General features: G+C 44.0%; 1 protein-coding gene across 7 annotated transcripts in view; it reads left to right on the top strand.

The window, feature by feature from the left end:
* MROH1 (maestro heat like repeat family member 1) overlaps positions 1-27,410 on the top strand; it is a 405,085-nt gene that overhangs the window by 27,388 nt on the left and 350,287 nt on the right. For all 7 annotated transcript variants that reach the window (XR_014444044.1, XR_014444045.1, XM_083145076.1 and 4 more), the window contains exon 5: positions 22,650-22,812. Coding sequence is in view for 5 of the 7 variants with exons in the window: in XM_083145076.1 (XP_083001202.1) it covers positions 22,650-22,812 (163 nt within the window). In the remaining 2 variants the exon portion in view is untranslated. The remainder of the gene's footprint in view (positions 1-22,649; positions 22,813-27,410) is intronic.

Below are 27,410 nucleotides of genomic sequence, written 5' to 3'. Positions count from 1 at the left end.
TACAAGAAAAGAGGAAAGAGAAAGATTGTCTTCTTTTTTTTGGTGCACAGAAATATAGAAAGAATTACATATTTAAATATGTTATTTATTAAAATGTAACTTTTAATTTATCTGTTTTAAAACTGCTTATTTCGTGAAGTATTGGTACAATAAACAAAGATTTATTAAAAGCGGTGTCAGTGTGTCTTTATTAAGTATCTAGTTTGATTTTATACCCAGAGAAAATTATTTGACCACATACATAACCTACTCGTGTATAAGCTTGCAAGTAATTTCCTGCAAGTATTGATACAATGTTTCCTCAGTGGGTTATAATTGTGGTACTTGTGTAATATCTGGGCGCCCGATTTTTTTATTGCATCGCATGCAATATAGTGGCATACAATTCATGCAATGCGATTTTTCATTGTAAAGACCCAATTTTTAATTGTATAGTCACCCATGGGTGATTTCATACCCCCACTATCCAACTACGCATGGAGTTGATTTTATATAGTGTGGCGAGCGTAGCGAGCCATTGAGCCCGGAGCGTGGCGAGCGCAGAATACATGTAAGGTAATCCTCGCGGGGCTCGCTGCGCTCGCCACGCTTCGGGCTCGCTACTCTCGCCACACTATATAAAATCGACTCCATGCATAGTTGGATAGTGGGGGTATGAAATCACCCATGGGTGACTATACAATTCAAAATCAGGTCTTTACAATGAAAAATCGCATCGCATTGCATTGCATTGCATGCCTTAAGTAGTGGCATGCAATGAAAATATCGGGAGCCCACATAATACACAAGTACCATAATTGTATCTAGTTCCCTCTCATCTATTATTACTTTGTGAACAGAATTGTAAATTTTACATACATGTTAGAGATGGGGGAATAAAGGAGGACCGATTAATATTTATAAAGTCAGGCTGTCTTTCCTTATATTATACATGTTTTTTTGGTCATTTTTGTAACTCTGGTTTAATTCTATTGTCAAATATCAATTTAGGGTTAATGATCTCTTTCACATCTATCTGCTTATAATTACCATGGAAATGTTCTGCCGCTAGTCTTTCAATATTATCTATACCTATATTGGTTATAGTTTATGACTGTGGTATTTAATTCAGTGCTCATAAATTGGAATAGCGAAATTTACAGTGCTGTCATTAACTGATTGTTATTATCTTAACAAATAAAGATGTTGTGATATTATCACATCAAAAGGGATAAAATGTATCTCCCGTACTGTCGTAAGCTTGGCTGATACCCTCTTATCACAATCGTAAAGGGTTATCAGTATTTGTATGTAGTTTACACTGCTAGGTATTTAAATTAACGCTAGGTATTTAAATAAACATTAGAGATGCTTTACATATATGTTAGATCATACCCTATCTATACAACAGACACAAAATCAATTATATATTTTTATGGACACACTGCCCGTGACGCCGACGCGCGTTTCGCAGAGGCAGTTTTATAAATTGCCTTGATAAAACTGCTTCTGTGAAACGCACGTCGGCATCTGAGAGCAGCCTACCAGTCACTATAAGTACTGTAGGGGATGCAGTTCAAATCCCAGTGGTCGGAATCCCGGCGTTCAAAATCCCAACGCCGGAATCCCAACCGCCGAAATCCCGACACTTTCTCCCTCTGTGGGTGTCCATGACACCCATAGAGCGAGAATAAATTAGTGGCGAGCACAGCGATCCACGTCCCTGTCGTCCTCGTCGGGATTTTGAATGCCAGGATTCCGACCGCTGGGATTTCATATCAGTCCCTACTGTAGCTATCAGGTGTCCATACATAAATCACCTCACCCCCACTAGCCTTCCTCCCACAACAAAAGGTCACCCATTTAAGTAAGAAAATGGTGAGAGGACAGTCTCCAATACAGATTCACAGTAATTTCCTGCTTTAATTCAAAACTTTAAACTAAGATGGAGCCCCTCTTTCAGTGCTCGCCAGAAAGTCCCCGCTGGCGGAGAGGGACTCCATTAGACTGGGACGCGGGAGCTTTTCACATGCACGCGTGTCCCAGTCAGCCGGCGGCTGGGTGGCGGGACCCTGCCCGTCTCCACTTCAGGGAGATGGTCAGGGTTAGGAGGGGATTCGGTGGAGACTGGAGAGCTCCGTCGGAATGGAACCGGCTCCATCTGTATGTGAAATATACTGTAGTCGGTACTTGTTTCCTAGCACGGCCACCCCGATTTACATCGGGGTGGTCGTGTCGGAAAAATCGGGTCGATCGCATCGCATGCGATTTGGTCGCATGCGATGCGATCGACGCGACCGACCCGATTTTTTGATTGAATGAAATGTAAATCGGGTCCCTGGGACCCGATTTTACATTGGATTCAATGTAAAATATTCCCTAGCCCCCCAAATTTAACGACGTAAACCCCACCCCACGATAGACGCCAACCCGAAGCGTGGCGAGCGCAGCGAGCCCGCGAGGGGCGGCGGTGCGCGTCCTCCGACCTTTTCATTCCCCTACTATCCACTAGGGCGTGGAGTGAGAATAGAATAGTGTGGCGAGCGCAGCGAGCCACCGAGCCCGAAGCGTGGTGAGCGGACGCGGATACCTGTGAAGCCCGCGAAGGGACGCGTTTACCTGTGAAGGTATCCGTGTCCCCTCGCTGCGCTCGCCACTCCACGCCCTAGTGGATAGTAGGGGAATGAAAAGGTCGGAGGACACGCACCGCCGCCCCTCGCGGGCTCGCTGCGCTCGCCACGCTTCGGGTTGGCGTCTATCGTGGGGTGACGACGGGGACATCTATAATGTGAAATGGGTCATATTGGCCCATTTCACATTTTTCACATTTTTTTAAAGGTGAGATGGACTTAATCAAGTCCATCTCATCTTGTGCCATTATAATGGCACAAGACCGACGCGATCCTCACGATTTCAATGTTAAAAAATATTTTAACATTGAAGCCTATGGGGAAATCGGGGGCATCGTGTCGGTCGCGTCGGGACCAATGTTAATGGTCCCGACCGACGCGATGCCCCCGATTTTGTACCTTTGCCGGCAAAATGGACCTGATTTCAAAGGAAATCGGGTCCATCGTGTGGATCGTGTACCTTAACTTAAAGGTACACGATCCATAAGATTGTGGCTGTGCTAGGAAACAAGTACCCTGTAGTCAATTACCAAGAAGGCTGGGATACAGAAATGTGTACAGATGCAGTCAGCTGTCCCTTATGTGTGCGTACATCGCTCAGTGATGCCTTGTAGGGTTTGTGTACAGATGCAGTCAGCTGTCCCTGATGTGTGCGTACATCGCTCAGTGATGCCTTGTAGGGTTTGTGTACAGATGCAGTCAGCTGTCCCTGATGTGTGCGTACATCGCTCACATGATGCCTTGTAGGGTTTGTGTACAGATGCAGTCAGCTGTCCCTGATGTGTGCGTACATCGCTCTGTGATGCCTTGTAGGGTTTGTGTACTGTCACACTGTTTGCACCTGATCATTTGTGTTGTCTCCCCAGTCTCCCTCCTTGTCAGCTGATTTTATAACCATGTATTCATATTCTCAAGGTACAAAAGTGAAGGAAATTTAAGGACATGGCATCTTATTTTGTTTCTTTGTACCCAGAGCCATCTGTCCCCCTTCACCATCCCCCCCCTTCCGTCACAAGACTGTAAGAGCTAGGGATCACTGTTGACCAAGTATGACTCTGTGTCCGGGGGGCACCTGCAGCTCTGCAGGGAGAATATGCAGATCGGGAGCTCAGTTAATGTGATGAGCACTCACTTTGCTCATCCTGCGGCAATGTTGCTGCAGGTAGGTGAACCTGCTGGTGGTAGGTGAACATCAGCAGGAAGTCACCATAGGAAAGGTGTATGTTCGCTTGGAAGGTGCATGGAGCCACAGAACAGATGTGGTCCTGGGGAACGCGGGTAGGTCCAATCATTGTGGTGGCTAGTACTCCCCGCCTGAGCTGGCATACTATCTGGGCATCACTGGGCAACAAGCATCGTCTGCATGCCCATTGGACATGGTTGTTTTGGGGGACATGGAGCTGGCAGTCCACATGATGAAGTACCTTAAGAAGTGAAGAGGGGAAAGAATAATTAGTTAATAATATGAATAGCTTTGTTTAAGTAGACATCGGGTTTCTAAGTATTGCAAAGCAAACTGATAATGAAAGAAAAGAAAAATATGTAATAAAGATACATCCTTAAAGAAAGTTTAGGTTGAGAAGAGAATTAATTGGGATGACCAATCTATAGAAACAATTAGGGATAATAAAAATACAAATACATAAAGGATATAGGTATAGTATTGTGTTAAATTAAATTAAAAAGGGAGGAGGAAGTGAAGACATGAAGAGAATAATTCATGCGAGTATATATATACATTATTTTACATTTTTGGAGGTTTTTACCGTTTTCTATATAAATGTAGGTAAAAATAAATAAATAAAACTAAAACAGAAGGTCGAAAGAAAATGAATAGCTTAATGGTAAGAGAGATAACTTTATAGATTGAAGCTGGTGATTTTTTGAAATAGATCATAAGGGAGTATACGACGGAAGACAAAGATTAGTTAATGTTAATATTCAGTTATATTTCATTTTAATTATGAGCAGAGAAACAGTAAAATATTAGCATAAAAATATTAGCAGAAAAATAGAAAAATATTAGCAGAAAATTATTGGCAGAAAAATATAGGAGCAGAAATAATTAAAAAGAATTTTATTGTCAATGAAAAATGTCATGTTAGAAGGAAAGAGCTATAATTAATATGCTCATTGAGGCCATTAGGAGAAACCGTATTTAACGTGAAAGTCCAGAAACTTTCTCTTCTGAGTAGTTGATTAGTGAGGTCACCGCCTATAATCCCCAAATGTATGGTCTCCAGTCCAAAAACTCTGAAAAAATTGAGGTCACCTTTATGTTTAAAAAGAAAATGTCGGGCCACAGATGTTAATTGCTTTGATCTTGTTATGTCCGAGGCAGCATTGCGGATTGTGCCGATATGTTCTAAGACACGTTCCTTCATCATCCGACTTGTCATCCCGACATACATAGCGCCACATCTGCAGTGTATGCAATACACCACTCCCTTTGTGCGACAGTTGATGTAGTCGTGGATTTGGTGCCTGTTGCCATATCTGTCTAAGAGTTCTTTTTGTCTTGTCATGTACTTGCACGCCTTACAGACGCCACATGGAAAAGAACCTGTCAGTATAGGGATTCTGGGTTTAGTTCTAATGTAGTGACTGGTAACCAAATGGTCCCTTAGATTGGGTGATCTTCTCCAGCTGATTGAGACCTTTTCTCCAATGATTTTAGCCAGATCCTCATCAGACATTAGTACGTGCCAATATTTCTGGATACTCTGTTGTATTGTTTTCCACTGCTGGTTGAAATTACTGATGAATCTGGGTTTAGGTTCCCCTTTATCATCCAGGTCTTTGTCTTTTCCCGTCTTGAAGATGATCGATTCCCTATTGGTTTTAATTATTGATTTTTGGGCCTTTTTGAGGGATCTATTACTATATCCGCGGTCTTTCAGGCGTTGGCTGAGTTCTTCACACTGTTGTTTGAAAATTACCTCGTCCGACACGTTCCTCCGGAGTCTCAGAAACTCCCCCTTAGGGATATTTTCAACGGTAGGGGGGAAGTGATGGCTCGTCTGGTGCAACACACTATTAGTAGCAGTACTTTTCCTAAAGAGTTTAGTTTCCAACTTGCCATTTGATGCTTTGTAAATCTTTAGGTCCAAGAAGGAGATTTCAGAACTGCTGATTTCAGATGTCAATTTTAAATTTAGATCGTTTGTGTTGAGGACGTTTAGAAATTCATCTAATAGTTCTCTGCCGCCATCCCATATCAGTATAATGTCATCGATGTAACGACTCCACATACTGATGTGTTTCGAGAATTTCTCATACTCCTCCGAGAAGACCATCTCTTTCTCCCACCAGCCTAAATATAGGTTGGCGTATGTAGGGGCGCAGGCAGCATCCATTGCAGTTCCTCTCGTTTGCAAAAAGAACTTGTCATCGAAGGTAAAAAAGTTAAAATTGAGGACAAAAGATAGAAGTTCTAGCAGGAAATCTTGAAATGGTCCAAACTCCTCCATACTGAGGAAGTATTTGACCGCATTGAGGCCTCTGGCATGATCTATACTAGTGTATAATGATTCAACATCCAAACCAACCAAAAATTGACCCTCCTCCAGACTTACGTCGTGCAGTTTCTTCAAAATATCTGTTGTATCCCTCGTGTATGAAGGGAGTTCAAGGACAAACTTCCTCAAATGGAGGTCTAGAAATATGCTTGCCCTCTCTGAAAGGCAACCGATGCCCGATACAATTGGTCTGCCAGGTGGTACCATCGGGTTTTTATGGACCTTCGGGAGTAGGTACAGGGTAGCAATTTTCGGGTTCTCAATCCATAAATACTCATGTTCTTTCTTAGTAATTGCTCCCTCCTGTAAACCTCTCTTGAGTATTGTCTCGTATCTTGGTTGTATCAGTCCGAGAGGGTTTAGCATGATTGGTTTGTAGCATTGTGTGTTATTGAGTTGTTTGTAAGCCTCAGTCGTGTACATACTTTTTGACCATATAACCACGTTCCCCCCCTTATCCGAGGGTTTGATGACTATGTCCTGCCAGCTTTGGATATTCTTAAGCCCCAACCATTCCTCTTTCGTTAGGTTATACGGTGTCTTATGTAATTTACGGTTGGTATAGATTTTATCGAATTCTTTTGAAACCAAATTGGTAAAGATACCAACCTCCGGACAAATTGAATCCTGTGGGGTGAATGTTGTTTGTTTTTTACAGGTAGGTCTTTTATCCCCCAAGGCATTTTTCCGCTAAATATTCTAGGTATCTTCATAATGACACTATGAGTCTGTATTGTAACTGTATGTAATCTTTATTTCATTGTCACTGATAATTCTTGTACGTTAATTGTTGCCATATAGCATTTACCTCCTGACAACAGGACTAAATGCAGGGCGCCTTTTGGTACCAATGAAACTTAGCCCTTCAGCTGCGGCAGCCCCTTTTTTTAATTAATTAAGACACCCAATTAGCGTGCTGATAAATAGCTGACACCGCAGCCACCTAGACAGGATGTGAACAAGCCCCGTGGGAGGGGCGAAACGCGTCTTCCTAACCTTACTGTTGCTGTAGCAATATCTACTACCAGCACGAATCCGCAAACACCGGCTCCCGCTGACCTGCTGAATCTGCGAAAGCGTAACTATCCTATCTCAACTACTCTTAAAACTGTGAAACTCCAGACCGCGTCCCTGCGGTGTTTTCTGGAGCAGCAACACTTGTTTTTTGTCTGTGCACATGTTACCTCCGCCGAAGTGTATTCACGCTATTTGATCCCGGCACAAACAGCCGGACACAGCACCGCTCAGTAGGCTGTGTGTAATGTATATACAGAAATAATTGTCAGTTTGCTAATTGGGTTAATTGTTCTCAATGCAGGCAAGAACAATCATCTGGTTCCTACTACATGCCAGGATACATTTTGCCTTATTTGATAGTGATTTATAGTTACGCTTTTTTCAATTTATTACAGACTGCAGCTAAGATATATACTTGATAACGTGTCAGTATTTCAATTGGCTATAATTGCTTATGGTGTGTAGCATTATCTCTGTTATAAATCACAGGCTGTGCATAAATGTATATGCTTAAATAATTGTCAGCCTGCCATTTGGGTTTAATTGATCTCAGCGCAGGCAAGAACAACTATCTGTTCGTTGCTATATGCCTTGATACATTTCTGCCCTTATTAACAGTGAATCACAATTATAGGTACTTGTTTCCTAGCACGGCCACAATCGGGAGTGGTCGCGGCTCTAATTTAGTGCACTTTAAGGGCCGCGATCACCCCCGACGGACGCGATTCTCTTGATTTTTGCTAATCCTGTGTATCGTGTACCATGCTTCAATTACCGCGACACGACCGACGCGATAATTGAAGATTTTCCTGAAATCGGGTGGATTACCAGATATCGGTCCCATCGGGAGCACTAAATGACAGGATTTATTGTCCCCGACGCGACCGACGCGATAATTGAAGAATTCAACGATATCGGGTGTTTTACCATATATCGGTCCCATCGGGAGCACTAAATGTCAGTATTCAATGCCCCCGACGCGACCGACGCGATTTTTTTTATCAAAAGCACCCATTTTATGGTTTTACATGGCTGCTTCCAATAGAACCCCACATTTACACCCCCATTTACAAGTTGCACCCTATTTTTAACTCCACCTCAACTATCGGTCCCATCGGGAGCACTGAATGTCAGTATTCAATGCCCCCGACGAAATGTTTTTTATTGCAAGCACCCATTTTATGGTTTTACATGGCTGCTTCCAATAGAGCCCCACATTTACAAGTTGCACCCTATTTTTAACTCCACCTCAACTATCGGTCCCATCGGGAGCACTAAGTTGCACCCTATTTTTAACTCCACCTCAACTATCGGTCCCATCGGGAGCACTGAATGTCAGTATTCAATGCCCCCGACGAAATGTTTTTTATTGCAAGCACCCATTTTATGGTTTTACATGGCTGCTTCCAATAGAGCCCCACATTTACAAGTTGCACCCTATTTTTAACTCCACCTCAACTATCGGTCCCATCGGGAGCACTGAATGTCAGTATTCAATGCCCCTGACGCGAGCGACGAAATGTTTTTTATTGAAAGCACTCATTTTATGGTTTTACATGCCTGCTTCCAATTGAAACCCACATTTACACCCACAATTACAGTTTACACCCTATTTATAACTACACCTGAACTATCGGTCCCATTGGGAGCACTGAATGTCAGTATTCAATGCCCCTGACGCGAGCGACGAAATGTTTTTTATTGCAAGCACCCATTTACAATTTACACACTATTTATAACTACACCTGAACTATCGGTCCCATCGGGAGCACTGAATGTCATTATTCAATGGCCCTGATGCGAGCGACGCAATATTTTCTATTGCAAGCACCCATCTCATGGTTTCACATGGCTGGTTCAAATTTAACCACACATTTACACCCAAAATAATAAATAACACGACACATGATAATACATTTCAACACTTTTATTGAAAAGTTGTTTTTTTTTTATTTATTTTTTTTTTAAACGTATTGAAAATTTTTTTTTTTTTCCTTTATTTTTTTTTGGACGGGAAAAAAATTTAAGAACATAACATACAAGAGAATCAATAAATACAAATATTATGTTTTTTTTCTTTTTTCTTTTTTTGTTTTTTTTTGTCTTTTTTCCCAGGCTCTTCCGCCACATGAATTCTTCAAGATAACTCTGGAGCATATGCCTGGCGGTGCCCCTGTGGCGTTTATTCCGCCACTTACATGCCCCCCACATCCGTTCAACATTCTGGGTATGAACCCCTGTTGTAGGGTCTACAAAGTTATAACGGTGATTGACCTGGGCATGTTCATATCCTGCAGCATTCAGCTGGGCTGTACTGTAGGCTCTCCAGCAATCAGTGTACACATGAGAGCCCGGCTCCACAAACTGCAGGATAGCTTGCATGAGGGTGTTGGCGTCCCGAGTGGCAACCTTGGTGGCGAAACATTGGCCAGTTTCTCTGCATATGCCACCAAATACCCATTGCTGAGGCAGAACTCGGCCAACATTGGCTTGCCTTTTGACGAAGAGGGTCTCATCCACCTCAACGATCATGCCGGGACCTCCGATCCGGCGCTGCGGCTGCGCCATGAGGTCCAGCAGGCAGGCCTCCCTCATGTACTTATTGTACAGGACAGCCGTCTTCTTAGAGAGGGACAAATTCTTCTCACAGTAGTCAATGCTGGTATATTCCTGCACCCAGGAAAATACGAAGCGGACCAGCGTTACGAAAGGCAAACGACAGCCAGGAAAGAACAGTCCTGCTCTCAGACTCCTCTTCAAACGGCAGTCCCTCACGTTACAGCGCCACATGGTCTCCTTCAAATTCAGCCGCATCGGATGACCATTGTCGCATGTAGCCTCTGATGGCAGCAGATGATGGCGCTGCAGAAACGCCACTGCCTCCTCACTTGTAGGCAGTGAGAACATATTCACCTCAGCCATCTCAGAGGTCTTGAAATCACCCACAGAGCACTCCACAGCAGACCAATCCACAGCTCAGGACTAACGATCAGCACGGCTCAGGGTCAGGATCAGCAGAAATCAATCGCAGCAATAATCCACTGGAACAGCAGCAATCCGCAGCACAAGGCTCACGAACAACAGCAAATAGTATTCAAAGCACAAGATCAATCAGGGAGATATCACCAACAAAGGATCAATCAGCCAAGAAATCACTAGCAACTGAATACACGTCTCACTCCTACCGAGACAAACCCACAAAGGCAGTAGGGGAAAAAAGAACAGAAGGGGCTGTCAAAGTAAGGGGCCGGACTATCACAATAAATATTGACATTGATGCTGTAACTGAGCAGATTACAGAGGAAAGATTTCATATTGACATAGAAACACACATTCCAACACATTAAAACATATGTTACTAGGTAGATTTTATAGGGGGTTGGACTATATAGATTAATTGGGCCTATTAAAAAGGGCCTAAACAGCGGGAAAATCGTTGGGCCAATGGGACAGATGAAAATCGTGTGCATCGTGAGCATCGGGGGGTTTTACTTAAACATGCGACGCGACCGACGCGATTTAATAGAGAGATCGTGAGAAAAGAAGTAAATCGGTAGTATCGCGTCGGTCGGGGGTACACAATTAAAAGGGCCACGACTCAATCAACAAGATGCCGATATGAAAACCGACGCGAAAAAAAGACATCGTGAGTACATAACTATATCGGGGGTATCTTATCGGTCGGGAGCATCGTTACCATACAAAAAAACCACCGATGCGACGCGATGCTCAAGACTGACAAGATTGATATCGGTGTGGCCGTGCTAGGAAACAAGTACCCAATTATACTCTTTTACTGTTAAACATAAGCTATATCCAAAATATATGCCTGATATTTTGTTAAATGTCGTCAAGCAGGCTAAAACTGTAATAATTTTTTGAATTAGCATACTGTCAATGAGATATATGCAATTAGTGTGATAAAAGCGTAGAAACTCTTGCAAAAAAGTGTCAATAATATACTTTCCTTTTGGAACTTTAATTCTGCAACTTTTTCTATATACTATTACCTCCCATCAGCTTCTCTCACTCTTGGGTACAGGCAATATCGAGACACTGCAATGACCATTTGAGCAACAGTGACTGAATTGCCTAAATCCCAATGAGCAGCAGAAAGCACTTTCTGGCCGACCTCTCACTATCCTTCTAAAACGGAGGCTCTCCCTGGTTTTCTCACCCACCATCCTACAAACCTGTGATGGCGGTACAGTAAAAATTAGGTGAGATATAGACACCGTTGAACTCTCCAACTTTATCTCTTTCCAATCTACATATAACGTCTAAATTTCCCAACTACTAATTCTCTCTCACTCATGAGATCGTCCGTGTATCTGTACTGCAATGCTAAAAATTTAGCAACAGTGAGTGCACGTTTCGAATTAATGAGCAGCAGAAGATACTGTGGCCAGATCTCTTACTTTTTTCATTTGCGGAGGCTCTCCCCAATTCTCTTAACCAGCCATCCTCTAAATATATGATGGTGAGAATACAGAAGTCTGGGTGAGATATAGACACCGGCAAACTTACTCTCTTTCTTAAAACTTTATCTCTCTATTGCAATACAAACGCACCGTACGGTCAGTTGGTGATACAGAAAGCGTGAGTTGCTTCAATCGACACATTGTTTTTGCATCGCTATTCTTGTAATCTTGAAATAATACGGTGTTTGTGGTACTGACTAGCTCTGAGAACTCAAAATTACAAATATTTTTCTTGTTAAAATTAAGTTCTGATTAATGAGCTTTTCTTCATGCTGTCATAATGACATATGAGCTACTAAGCATCTTTTATAATTTATCGTCCTATATTGTGTGAGTTACCACTTATATTAAGAATAATAAATAAAAGCTAAGTTTTAAAATACTCAGATAACAAATACTTTTTCCATAGATTTTGGTAGTATATGGATATTGTTTGTTTGCATATTACAAATTTATGCAAATAACTTCCTAAGAGTGCCCCCAAAAAAGAGTCTTCTTTCTCTCCATGTTTTTTTGATGTATACAGTGTTGCCCAGTTATATATTTATTTATTTATAGTTTCTTATATAGCGCGGAAGATTCCGTTACAGCGTCTTATTTAGCGCGGCAGATTCCGTTACAGCGTCTTATATAGCGCAGCAGATTCCATTACAGTGTCTTATATAGCGCAGCAGATTCCATTACAGCGTCTTATATAGCGCAGCAGATCCCGTTACAGCGTCTTATATAGCGCAGCAGATTCCGTTACAGCGTCTTATATATAGCGCAGCAGATTCCGTTACAGCGTCTTATATATAGCGCAGCAGATTCCGTTACAGCGTCTTATATAGCGCAGCAGATTCTGTTACAGTCTCTTATATAGCGCAGCAGATTACGTTACAGTGTCTTATATAGCGCAGCAGATTCCGTTACAGTGTCTTATATAGCGCAGCAGATTCCATTACAGCGTCTTATATAGCGCAGCAGATTACGTTACAGTGTCTTATATAGCGCAGCAGATTCCGTTACAGCGTCTTATATAGCGCAGCAGATTCCATTACAGCGTCTTATATAGCGCAGCAGATTACGTTACAGTGTCTTATATAGTGCAGCAGATTCCGTCACAGTGTCTTATATAGCGCAGCAGATTCTGTTACAGTGTCTTATATAGCGCAGCAGATTTCGTTACAGTGTATTATATAGTGCAGCAGATTCCGTTACAGTGTCTTATATAGCGCAGCAGATTTCGTTACAGTGTATTATATAGTGCAGCAGATTCCGTTACAGTGTCTTATATAGCGCAGCAGATTCCGTTACAGTGTCTTATATAGCGCAGCAGATTTCGTTACAGTGTATTATATAGTGCAGCAGATTCCGTTACAGTGTCTTATATAGCGCAGCAGATTTCGTTACAGTGTATTATATAGTGCAGCAGATTCCGTTACAGTGTATTATATAGTGCAGCAGATTCCGTCACAGTGTCTTATATAGCGCAGCAGATTCTGTTACAGTGTCTAATATAGCGCAGCAGATTCCGTTACAGTGTCTTATATAGCGCAGCAGATTCCGTTACAGTGTCTTATATAGCGCAGCAGATTCCGTTACAGCGTCTTATATAGCGCAGTGGATTCCGTTACAGTGTCTTATATAGTGCAGTAGATTCCGTTACAGCGTCTTATATAGCGCAGCAGATTCCGTTACAGGTTCTTATATAGCGCAGCAGATTACGTTACAGTGTCTTATATAGCGCAGCAGATTCCGTTACAGCGTCTTATATAGCGCAGCAGATTCCGTTACAGTGTCTTATATAGCGCAGCAGATTCCGTTACAGCGTCTTATATAGCGCAGCAGATTCCGTTACAGTGTCTTATATAGCGCAGCAGATTCCGTTACAGCATCTTATATAGCGCAGCAGATTCCGTTACAGTGTCTTATATAGCGCAGCAGATTCCGTTACAGCGTCTTATATAGCGCAGCAGATTCCGTTACAGGTTCTTATATAGCGCAGCAGATTACGTTACAGTGTCTTATATAGCGCAGCAGATTCCGTTACAGCGTCTTATATAGCGCAGCAGATTCCATTACAGCGTCTTATATAGCGCGGCAGATTCCGTTACAGCGTCTTATATAGCGCGGCAGATTCCGTTACAGCGTCTTATATAGCGTGGCAGATTCCGTTACAGCGTCTTATATAGTGCAGCAGATTCCGTTACAGCGTCTTATATAGCGCAGCAGATTCCGTTACAGCGTCTTATATAGCGCAGCAGATTCCGTTACAGCGTCTTATATAGCGCAGCAGATTCCGTTACAGTGTCTTATATAGCGCAGCAGATTCCGTTACAGTGTCTTATATAGCGCAGCAGATTCCGTTACAGTGTCTTATATAGTGCAGCAGATTCCGTTAGTGTCTTATATAGCGCAGCAGATTCCGTTACAGTGTCTTATATAGCGCAGCAGATTCCGTTACAGTGTCTTATATAGCGCAGCAGATTCCTTTACAGTGTCTTATATAGTGCAGCAGATTCCGTTAGTGTCTTATATAGCGCAGCAGATTCCGTTACAGCGTCTTATATAGAGCAGCAGATTCCATTACAGCGTCTTATATAGCGCAGCAGATTCCGTTAGTGTCATATAGCGCAGCAGATTCCGTTACAGTGTCTTATATAGCGCAGCAGATTCCGTTACAGCGTCTTATATAGTGCAGCAGATTCCGTTACAGTGTTTTATATAGCGCAGCAGATTCCGTTACAGTGTCTTATATAGCGCAGCAGATTCCGTTACAGCGTCTTATATAGCGCAGCAGATTCCGTTACAGTGTCTTATATAGCGCAGCAGATTCCGTTACAGTGTCTTATATAGCGCAGCAGATTCCATTACAGTGTCTTATATAGCGCAGCAGATTCCGTTGTGCTTTACAACAGACAGACTTGGAGGTAGGAGGGCCCTGGTGCAAGCTTACAATCTATAGGGATATAGGGGGGAAACACAAGGACAGGCACCAGTAATAGCATAGCTTGTAGGTCCAGATGGGAAGCTATATAATACATAAGTGCCTCAGAGGGTTATGTGTGCGGTATATAAATATGATAGGCTTGCCTGAAGAGGTGAGTTTTCAGGGAACGCTTGAAAGTCTGGAGGCTAGCGGAGAGTCTTATTGCGCGTGGAAGGGCATTCCATAGGATGGGAGCAGCCCGATGAAAGTCCTGTAATAGTGAATGGGAGCTAGTGATCCGTGCAGAAGAGAGACGCAGATCTTGTGCGGAGCGGAGTGGTCGAGATGGGAGATATTTTGTGATAAGTAAAGATGTGAGAGGGACAGGTGGTTGGGGCCTAGATTTGGTGATATGTCACCAGTGTGTGTGTGTGTGTATAAAGTACATAGTGAAGTACATAAGTGTATGCGTCCGACACCTGGTATTGTGGGACACTATTCTCTTCCATAGTTGTATGGATGTACAGTGGTGCCCAGTTATATGTGTGTGTGTGTGCATATATAATATACAGTTGTGTTCATACCGTAAGTTTACATACACTAGCAGAATCTGTTATTTTCCGGCCATTTTATAGAGAATATGAAGGATAACTCACAAACTTTTCTGTCACTCATGGTCAGTGGTTGGGTGACACCATTTATGGTCACACAACTGGGTTTACAGTTTTTAAAGCATTATGACAACAGAAACTGCCCAAATGACCCTGATCACAAGTTTACATACCCCAGTTCTTAATACCGTGTATTGCCCCCTTTAACATCAATGTCAGCTGGAAGTCTTTTGTGGTAGTTGTGGATGAGGCTCTGTATTTTCTCAGATGGTAAAGCTGCCCATTCTTCTTGGGGAAAGGCCTCCAGCTCCTGTAAATTCTTGGGCTGTCGCATGAGCTGCAGGTGTGAGATCTCCCCAGAGTGGTACAATGATAGGGAGGTCAGGCGACTGAGATGGCCACTCCACAACCTTCACTTTATTCTGCTGTAGCCAATGACAGGTCGACTTGGTCTTGTGTTCTGGATCATTGTCATGTTGGAACGACCAAGTACGTCCTTGGCCTTGGCTGTGGAATGCAGGGGTCTGGCCTTGGCTGTGGAAGGTAGGGGTCTGGCCTTGGCTGTAAGATAGGATGTGAGCTCCAGGGATGGGTAGCCCTGATCCCCTGCCCGAGTCTCCTGCCCACTGACGTAGAGCCCCATGGAGCTCCGGTGAATCACTCAGCGTGTTAGAAAGCTGATGTTCCCGGCTACCTTCCTTGCAGATCCTAGCTTGGAGGCTGCCTGGGAAGGCATTCAGTTTATGGGGTAAAGACTGGTGAGAATCCAGCAGCCCACCCTGGACCCCGGTTTCTCCTGGGACACCAGAAACCAGTTAGTCTGTGCACAGCTCTGGCTCCCAAACCACAGAGCATAGATTAGTAAATACATTGTCTCTGCACTGTGCTCCCCCCCCCCCCCCCCCCACACAGATAAATGAAGACATCACTTCTATATTAGCCCAGATCTGTCACTCTGTGAGTGTGTGTATAACGCTGGGTGACAGAGAGGCACCGATTTTCCCAGTGCGATGTGTGCTATGAGATGCTGCACATACTTTTTGTACTGTGTTTTGATCGCATCGCATCAGCTCATACAATGCGATGCAATGCTATTTCAGCACAAAACGTACTGTATAATCGGTACTTGTATGGGCACCTATAGTGCTGACAGGAACCAAAGGCCATCTCCCAGATTCCCCCCAACCAGCCTGCTGTGGCTGGGGATGAATGTGCACCCCACTTCCTACAGGCACAGGAAGAGTTGTGGGGAGTCTGCGGCTGGGGAAAGTTAGCCTTAGAGACCCGCTGGCTGTCCCCGGCCATCCCCGCCCCCGTCCTGCAGCCGGGGAATGTAATGTGCCCGTAGTCTCAGCAGGGCCAGACTTCTCAGTCCAGCTGCCGCTCTGCCGCTGAGGGAGGCACCTGCGCTGACAGTAGTGCACGCATGGGGGGGGGGGGGTTACCCCCCTGATGGAGCAAATGTTTTACGGTTATTTTTTTTAGCTGATCGGGCATTGCGATGATCGCTCCATCCACTTTTTGAATTAGGCTCCGCCCACTCGCAGCATTTTGCCGCAACTCGCACACCGCCCTGTACTGTAGTGGGAGAGCTGGGCCATGACTGGAGGAGTGGAGATAAGCTGGGGGAGCAGGAGAGTCAGCAGCAGTGAGAATGCCAGTCATCTGCCTGCATAGAAAGCAGCAGCCGTGACACCAGCTCAGGTACCTGCTCCTACTGTCCTATATATCTAATAGGCTGCCGGCGCCCTGATCTTTCTCCACAGTCATCATGTCCATTCATACTTATCTTCCCTGATTATATATATGTCCCTCCTATAAGGGATTATGCATTGATTATGAAAGAGATTGCTCACGTTAAGGAAAGCGTTCCTCCTGGTTTTCACTCCTTTCAGTTTGCCTACAAGGCTAATAGACCCACAGATGATGCAGTGCTTATGTTAGTTCACAAGATTTCTGCTCATCTGGACTCAAGGGGATCATCTGCCCGGATCTTGTTTGTTGACTATAGTTCGGCCTTTAATACTGTAATTCCATGGGCATTAGTGAGTAAACTCTCGTGTATTGGTTTTAGTGGGCCCATGTGTAGATGGATTCAGGAGTTTTTGTCTAACAGGCCTCAGGTCGTTAGAATAGGAAATCAGGTGTCCAGTGAACTGATAGGTAGCACAGGTGTCCCTCAGGGATGCGTTTTGAGCCCCCTGTTGTATTTATTATTTACCTACGATTGTTTTTCTAGCTCCGATTCTGTCCAACTCATTACATTTGCGGATGATATCGCCGTACTGGGTCTCATCACTGATGATGATGATGAGTCAGAGTACAGGCTGGAAGCATCTAGATTAGAGTCGTGGAGCAGAGAGAATTGCTTGATCCTGAATGTGAGCAAGACTAAAGAATTGATTGTGGATTTTAGAAAGTCGCATAAGACCACATACTGCCCACTGGTTTTAAATGGTCAACAGGTGGAGACCGTTAATACTTTTACATTTTTGGGTGTTAATATATCTAAAGATCTCTCATGGAGCACTCGTATCAATATTGTTATCAAAAAGGCCGACCAGCGTATGTTTATTCTTAGGAAACTGCGCTTGGCTGATATGAGTGAGAGGACTGGTGAATTTCTATTTATGTGTGATCGAGAGTGTCCTTACTTATGGTATTGTGGCATGGTTTGGCCCGTGTTCAGCAGCTGACCGTAAGTCCCTTCAGAGGGTCGTGTCAACTGCAGGTAGAGCAATTGGAGTTGCTCTACCGAGTTTACAGGACATCTTCAAGAAGCGGCTTCTCTCAAAGACTAGCAGTATTCTGAGTGATTCCACCCATCCGAATAGTGATTTATTTTCTTTACTTCCTTCAAATAGGCGTTATCGCTCAAACGATATAGGGAGAGCTTTTTTCCAGTGGCAGTTCGCACTTTAAATACTTTCAATATTTTAAATGCTTAGGGTTAATGGTGAACTATGTATGAATCCTGTAGTCATGTGTTACCTTTCTTTTTAATGTCTCTGATTGTATATTTGGGATGCGGTCATTTGGTCTACTGCATTATGGTCGACAGTCATTAGGTCGAATCCATTAGGTCGACATGCTAAAAGGTCGACATGACTCTAGGTCGACATGGAAAAAGGTCGACATGATTCTAGTTCGAAAGGTCATTAGTTCGACAGGTCATTAGTTCGACAAGGTCATTAGTTCGACATTGTCTATGTCGACATTCACAAGGTCGACATGGAGTTTTTCACTGTTTTTTGAGCCAACATGTGCCGACAGGCGGTATTTCATGCCCTACCATCCACTAGGGCGTGGTGGGAGAATAAAATAGTGTGCCGAGCGTAGCGAGGCACCGTGCCCGACGCATTGCGAGCGCAGCGAGTGATGCGAGGGGATGCAGTGCACTTTAAACTGTGTCCATGTCGACTGTGTTGACATTCAGGTAAAAAAAACAGTGAAAAAACCCATGTCGACCTTGTGAATGTCGACATAGACAATGTCGAACTAATGACCTTGTCGAACTAATGACCTGTCGAACTAATGACCTTTCGACCTAGAATCATGTCGACCTTTTCCCATGTCGACCTAGAGTCATGTCGACCTTTTAGCATGTCGACCTAATGGATTCAACCTAATGACTTTCGACCATAATGCAATAGACCAAATGATCCCAACCCGTATATTTGTATTGTCCACAATTTATTTTCGTTCAATGTTCATTACTAATGTGCATTTTTTTTTTGACAAATAAAGATTCTATTCTATTCTATAAGGGAGGTATTGTTGTCAGTATTTTGGTATTATTATATTGCAACACATTTTCATTATGTGACATATACTGTCAATCTAGCTATTGATGTATATGAATCAATTTGTCGATGTTATCGTTCATTTTAATAATAATGTTACTTTTTAACATGATCATATGTAAAACATTTTCTTTCTTTTAATGAATATATTTGTAAATGTGCACGCTATATTATGTAGGTATTGTATATATAATGTTACCAATACGGCAGCTAGTCACCAAACCGTATATACATTGATTACACCTGTGCGATGCTAATTGAGCACGCTATAGAACAACCAACTGGCAGTACAAAACCACACCCCCTGACGAAGTGCAATACCTGTGAGGAAGCGCAATGGGCGTGGCTATAGCAGTGCTGTCAATCTGGTGTACGGCATCTATGATCCCTGCTGACTGTGTGCAGAGGCTGTACGGCTCCTAGCTGCGGACGGAGGGTGATATATGTGACTGCACTGATGTAAACCTACATGTATGTGGGCGATATTGTTATATAAAGCTCATTGTTCTCTTTGGTTTCTGTATGCGGATTGGCATAGCCGTGGGAACGGCTTTTTGAGGAATTATTGCTGCACCATACTTCAAGGATAAACATTGGATAATGACTGACTAGCGCAGCTAAACCTACCTTCTGTCTATCTATATATATCTCTATATCTCTCTCATTGACGTATTACAAATGGTTGTACTCTAAAGGCCCCCATACATTAGGCCGACTTGTCCGATGGACAAGTTGGAGCTAATCATCCTGACAGCTCCCCGGGGGAGTCGCACACGATTTGGCTCTCTGGTAGCCGCATCCCCCGCACGGCTCCAGGCTGCACATAACATTTAGCAAATCTTACGTGCAGCCCGTCTGACCTCTCCGATCCGATGCGCACAGGACCGCATACCGGGTCGGACGGGATGTCTACAGTGGGGAGCGAAAGTTTGGGCACCCCAGGCAAAAATTAATTTTAATGTGGAAAAATCTCCAAATGGCATCAAATTACAGATTAGACATTCTTATAACGTCAAAAAAAGTTTGATTTTATTTCCATCATTTACACTTTCAAAATAACAGAAAACAAAAAATGGTGTCTGTAAAAGTTTGGGCACCCTGCAGAGTTTATAGCATGCACCGCCCGCTTTGGTCAGCTGAGTCCTGGCAGTGTCATGGATTGTTCTCTGTCATCGTCTGGAAATACCAGGTGATGTCAATCTCAAAGGTTTTAAAAGCCCAAACTCATCTGACCTTGCCCCAACAATCAGCACCATGGGTTCCTCTAAGCAGTTGTGTAGAACACTGAAACTGAGAATAGTTGTCGCTCACAAAGCAGGAGAAGGCTATGAGAATATAGCAAAGCGTTATCAGATCCCCATATCCTCTGTTCGGAATGTAATTAGGAAATGGCCGTCATCAGGAACAGTGGAAGTTAAAGCAAGACCTGGAAGACCAAGAAAAATATCAGACAGAACAGCTCGCAGGATGGTGAGAAAAGTCAAAATCCAGGTGACTGCACGATCCCTCCAGGAAGATCTGGCAGACACTGGAGTTGTGCTACACTATTCCTCTATAAAGAGATACTTGTACAAATATGGTCTTCATGGAAGAGTCCTCAGAAGAAAACCTCTTCTACGTCCTCACCACAAAAATCAGCGTTTGAAGTTTGCAAATGAACATATAGACAAACCTGATGCATTTTGGAATCAAGTTCTGTGGGCCGATGGGGTTAAAATAGAGCTTTTTGGCCGGAATCAGCAAAGGTACATTTGGAGAAGGAAGGGCGCAGAATTTAATGAAAAGAACCTCTGTCCAACTGTTAAGTATGGTATTGGATCAATCATGCTTTGGGGTTGTATTGCAGCCAGTGGCTCAGGGAACATTTCACGAGTAGAAAGCAAAATGGATTCAATAACATTCCAGCAAATTTTAGACGCTAACTTGATGCCATCTGTGAAAAAGCTGAAGTTAAAGAGAGGCTGGCTTCTACAAATGAATAATGATCCTGAACACACCTCAAAATCCACGGTGGATTACATCAAGAGGCGTAAACTGAAGGTTTTGCCATGGCCTTCACAATCTCCTGACCTCAACATCATTGAAAATCTATGGATAGACCTTAAAAGAGCAGTGCGTCACAGACAGCCCAGGAATCTCACAGAACTGGAAGACTTTTGTAAGGAAGAATGGGCGAAGATACCGCAAACAAGAATTGAAAGACTCTTGGCTGTGATACTTAACATGGGAGCATGCGATTTGGACAATATAGGGCCGATCTGCATTATACAGTCATTGCTGCCCTGTCTATCTGGGTTTCGATTTGTGCTGCCGTCTGGGTACTGGTGGTACTGGTGCTGTCAGATCACGTCATTACGCAGTATTTGGTATAAACTATGCAAAATGTACAGGCACGCGGAGAACGGCCCAGTGCGGTCACACGGAGAGCGGCTGGTAACACAGTGACACTCACAAGCTGGCACTAGTACCTACATACTCACCTAGAGTCCTGTATGTGGCTGCATGATTATTATAATGTTTCTAATCACTAGAGACAGGATTATATGCAACATAAAAAGCTTGAAATATGCATGAAATATACTTAAAATATGCATGAAAATATGCTACATTAAATAATAAAAAAAAGTAATTTTAACTTATTTATTTAAAAATCAGCATACAATTAGTTGCAAATGAACCTCAAAAAAAGGCCCACAGCATCTGCAGATGTCTAGTGCTGTACACAGGATTTATTTTCTTCCTGGCTGCTACTGCAGCGTCCAAAGCGCTTCTTGCATCAACTGCACGACCCTCATCTCCAGCGCCGATGGATCAAATGTCAGTATAGAGTATGAGGGCGGCGCAGTGGAAGGCTCCCTCCCTGTGCCGTATACTCACTGTGACACGGCATTTTCTCCGCACCGCGTGATGTCACAACCCTTCCGCCCGCCTCCTCTGCTGCAGAAGTCTGTCTCTTGGTGTAAAGTCCCAGGCCAGGGGCAAGCAAAGGTTCAGGAGCTTCGTAATGGCATCCGCCCCGACTGACTTTTATCAACATGTATTGGCAGCCTAGAGCAGTGTCAGACATAGCGTACATCCAAGGTTCCCCACACTGCGCACATATTGCCCCAGCCTGCACACTGCCTGGCCAGCAGCAGCAGGGCAAAGCAGTGCTGTGACTCGCGGGTGGGAAGAGGGCTGGGCCTAAAATATGCACCATCACTAGATTTTAGGTAAAATATGCAATAACCAGTGAGAATGGGCAAAATCCTGTCTCTACTAATCACATTTTAAATATTAATATTTTTATTTTAATGTAACAAGAATTGGAGCCAGTGCTGAGATCAAGGTGATTGGGGTGTGAGAGATTACATATGTGCGGCTGTGGGAGCCGGCAGACTACATGGACAGAGGTCGTCAACGCAGTGCTGCCCCCTACTGAGCACTCCCTGTACACCGAGCCTTACCTGCTTGTCATTGTATAGGGAGATGGCGGAGACAGGTGTCCACTCCGCAGTGTCACCCCCACCACACACACACACACACACGTTCTCTGCACTCTGGGGTTAATGCGTAGAGACAGGATATTTATGTGTTTGCTTCCTGACTAATTAGCAGGTGTTATAACAAGTGACTATAATGTGCTGTGTATTATACTGCTGTGGCTGCATAGTGATGAGGTGACTGTGTGAACCATCCCTGTTATGCTCTGCCTCTCAGGACATTATATTTGAATGGCAGCAGGCGGCTAGCAATGTCCTCGTCGCTGTGGGAAGAAGCTTCATTAACTGCGTCATGGAGGAGATTCTGCTCAAGTTCCAGCCAGGGATCCTTCCTCACTTCTTCATCATGCAGACATTGGCTAACCTGTCAGTGGCTAATGGTAGGTCCCAATCCCACTTACTCTGATACTGTGCTGTAAATCAGGCAGGGACTAACTCACTCTGATACTGCGCTGTAAGTCAGGAAGGGACTCAGTATGTTACTGCGCTGTAAGTCAGGCAGGGACTCACTGATACTGTGCTGTAAGTCAGGCAGAGACTCACTCACTCTGATACTGTACATCAGGAAGGTTCTCACTCTGATACTGCGCTGTAAGTCAGGCAGGGACTCACTGTGATACTGCGCTGTAAGTCAGGCAGGGACTCACTCTGATACTGCGCTGTAAGTCAGGCAGGGACTCACTCTGATACTGCGCTGTAAGTCAGGAAGGGACTCACTCTGATACTGCGCTGTAAGTCAGGAAGGGTCTCACTCAGATACTGTACTGTAAGTCAGGAAGGGTCTCACTCTGATACTGTACTGTAAGTCAGGCAGGGACTCACTCTGATACTGTACTGTAAGTCAGGCAGGGTCTCACTCTGATACTGCGCTGTAAGTCAGACAGGGACTCACTCTGATACTGTGCTGTAAGTCAGGCAGGGACTCACTCTGATACTGTACTGTAAGTCAGGCAGGGACTAACTCACTCTGATACTGTGCTGTAAGTCAGGAAGGGACTCACTATGTTACTGCGCTGTAAGTCAGGCAGAGACTCACTGATACTGTGCTGTAAGTCAGGCAGGGACTCACTCACTAATGCTGTGCTGTAAGTTAGGCAGAGACTCATTTATTTTGATACTGTGCTGTAAGTTAGGCAGAGACTCACTCACACTGATACTGTGCTGTAAGTCAGGCAGAGACTCACTCACACTGATACTGTGCTGTAAGTTAGGCAGAGACTCACTGACACTGATACTGTGTTAAACAATTTGTTTTTGATCTGCAATTGGCGCTTATATCACAATAGCAGCTGGGTCATTCCCCCGGAGACCATCAATCCTCCAACATAAATCGGAAACTTCAAAATGAACAAATCGGGAAACAACCAGCGCAGGATAACTTAGAAACTTGCGTTGTGAGCAGGAGACATGGGGTACAGGTGAAGTACTCGGTGGGCTGTAGGGACCAAACTTACTTAAAACTCCCTTCTCGCGTTCACATAGCAAAAGGATCAGTTCCCTCACGTGCATGAATCACACTTGCAGTATAAGAGGAAAATCAAGACTTACTTTAGAATACTATCACGCGTCCCCGTAACAGTATCTTTACATCCACACTCCAAGGTCCATAAAACCAGTTTATTCACGACATCCAACAAACAGATAAAACGGCAAAGAAGGTGTCCCAAAATCCTTTCAAAGAGCCGGTGTTTCTATCTCCTTTACGGCGCTGCAGACGCTAGACAGGAGGGCTCTGTTCCGGGACTCGGCACACATACACGCAGACCGCTGGCGGGGGGGTGACGCCAGGGGTAGTCACGTCAACGCGTTTCGGAACTGATTCCTTTATAAAGGAATAATTTCCGAAACACATTGATGTGACGTGACTACCCCTGACGCTGTAAATCAGGAAGGGACTCCCTCACTCTGATACTGTGCTGTAAGTCAGGAAGGGACTCACACATTCTGATACTGTGCTGTAAGTCAGGCAGAGACTCACTTACACTGATACTGTGCTGTACATGAGGCAAGGACTCACTCTGATACTGCGCTGTATGCCAGGAAGCGACTCACTCTGATACTGCGCTGCAAGTCATGCAGGGACTCACTCTGATACTGTGCCGTAAGTCAGGCAGGGAGTCACTCACTCTGATACTGTGCTGTAAGTCAGGAAGGGACTCACTCTGATACTGTGCTGTAAGTCAGGAAGGGACTCACTCTGATACTGTGCTGTAAGTCAGGAAGGGACTCACTCTGATACTGTGCTGTAAGTCAGGAAGGGACTCACTCTGATACTGCGCTGTATGCCAGGAAGGGACTCACTCTGATACTGTGCTGTAAGTCAGGAAGGGACTCACTCTGATACTGCGCTGTAAGTCAGGAAGGGACTCACTCACTATGATACTGCGCTGTATGCCAGGAAGCGACTCACTCTGATACTGCGCTGCAAGTCATGCAGGGACTCACTCTGATACTGTGCCGTAAGTCAGGCAGGGAGTCACTCACTCTGATACTGTGCTGTAAGTCAGGAAGGGACTCACTCTGATACTGTGCTGTAAGTCAGGAAGGGACTCACTCTGATACTGTGCTGTAAGTTATGCAGGGACTCACTCTGATACTGTGCTGTATGCCAGGAAGGGACTCACTCTGATACTGTGCTGTAATGGTGTGTACATACGGTAGATTAGGCTTTCTATTTGATACTGATGCGATCAGAACGCATCGGGATTGACAAGCCATCCGACATGCATGTGATTTGAACAATATAGTGCACATCTGCACTATATAGTCATTGCAGCCCTGTCTATCTGGGTTTCGATTTGTGCTGTCACGGGAGCGCGCATCAGGATCGCAAGGTAAAAAACCTGTGCTATCTGTATGCGATCCCGATGCGATTTTAACTATATAGTCAAAATCTCATGCTGATTGTACCCATGTGTACACACAGTAAGTCGGGAAGGTAGTCACTCACTCTGATACTGTGCTGTAAGTCAGGCAGGGACTCACTCTGATTCTGTGCTGTACATGAGGCAGGGACTCACTTTGAGACTGCTTCTTCTTCTTCACATATGGGGAAGAAGCAGTATTGTATATGCAAATAGCTGATACCGCTTCTACTACATAAAGAGTCTTTGTACCCCTCAGTCTCCTGTAGTAATAGTGATCGTAATAGTGATAGTGTAGTGATAGGAGGATGCTGGTACTATTACTGTACTACTGGTACTCTCTCCTGTAGTAATAGTGATAGGAGGATGCTGGTACTAGTACTGTATTACTATTGCTCTCTCCTGTAGTAATAGTGATAGGAGGATGCTGGTACTATTACTGTACTACTGGTACTCTCTCCTGTAGTAATAGTGATAGGAGGATGCTGGTACTAGTACTGTATTACTATTGCTCTCTCCTGTAGTAATAGTGATAGGAGGATGCTGGTGCTATTACTGTACTACTGGTGCTCTCTCCTGTAGTCACAGTGATAGGAGGATGCTGGTACTAGTACTGTACTACTGGTACTCTCTCCTGTAGTAATAGTGATAGGAGGATGCTGGTACTAGTACTGTACTACTGGTGCTCTCTCCTGTAGTAATAGTGATAGGAGGATGCTGGTACTAGTACTGTACTACTGGTGCTCTCTCCTGTAGTAATAGTGATAGGAGGATGCTGGTACTATTACTGTACTACTGGTGCTCTCTCCTGTAGTAATAGTGATAGGAGGATGCTGGTACTAGTACTGTATTACTATTGCTCTCTCCTGTAGTAATAGGAGGATGCTGGTGCTATTACTGTACTACTGGTGCTCTCTCCTGTAGTCATAGTGATAGGAGGATGCTGGTACTATTACTGTACTACTGGTGCTATCTCCTGTAGTAATAGTGATAGGAAGATGCTGGTACTAGTACTGTATTACTATTGCTCTCTCCTGTGGTAATAGTGATAGGAGGATGCTGGTACTACTGGTACTCTCTCCTGTAGTAATAGTGATAGGAGGATGCTGGTACTAGTACTGTATTACTATTGCTCTCTCCTGTGGTAATAGTGATAGGAGGATGCTGGTACTACTGGTACTCTCTCCTGTAGTAATAGTGATAGGAGGATGCTGGTACTAGTACTGTATTACTATTGCTCTCTCCTGTGGTAATAGTGATAGGAGGATGCTGGTACTACTGGTTCTCTATACTGTAGTAATAGTGATAGGAGGATGCTGGTACTAGTACTGTATTACTATTGCTCTCTCCTGTAGTAATAGTGATAGGAGGATGCTGGTACTAGTACTGTATTACTATTGCTCTCTCCTGTAGTAATAGTGATAGGAGGATGCTGGTACTATTACTGTACTACTGGTACTCTCTCCTGTAGTAATAGTGATAGGAGGATGCTGGTACTAGTACTGTATTACTATTGCTCTCTCCTGTAGTAATAGTGATAGGAGGATGCTGGTGCTATTACTGTACTACTGGTGCTCTCTCCTGTAGTCACAGTGATAGGAGGATGCTGGTACTAGTACTGTACTACTGGTACTCTCTCCTGTAGTAATAGTGATAGGAGGATGCTGGTACTAGTACTGTACTACTGGTGCTCTCTCCTGTAGTAATAGTGATAGGAGGATGCTGGTACTAGTACTGTACTACTGGTGCTCTCTCCTGTAGTAATAGTGATAGGAGGATGCTGGTACTATTACTGTACTACTGGTGCTCTCTCCTGTAGTAATAGTGATAGGAGGATGCTGGTAATAGTACTGTATTACTATTGCTCTTTCCTGTAGTAATAGGAGGATGCTGGTGCTATTACTGTACTACTGGTGCTCTCTCCTGTAGTCATAGTGATAGGAGGATGCTGGTACTATTACTGTACTACTGGTGCTATCTCCTGTAGTAATAGTGATAGGAAGATGCTGGTACTAGTACTGTATTACTATTGCTCTCTCCTGTGGTAATAGTGATAGGAGGATGCTGGTACTACTGGTACTCTCTCCTGTAGTAATAGTGATAGGAGGATGCTG

The sequence above is a fragment of the Crinia signifera genome, chromosome 5, assembly GCF_055691185.1.
Source record: "Crinia signifera chromosome 5, ASM5569118v1, whole genome shotgun sequence".
NCBI lineage: Eukaryota > Metazoa > Chordata > Amphibia > Anura > Myobatrachidae > Crinia > Crinia signifera.
Note: the sequence above shows the minus strand (reverse complement) of the source record. Positions and strands in the feature narration are given on the sequence as shown.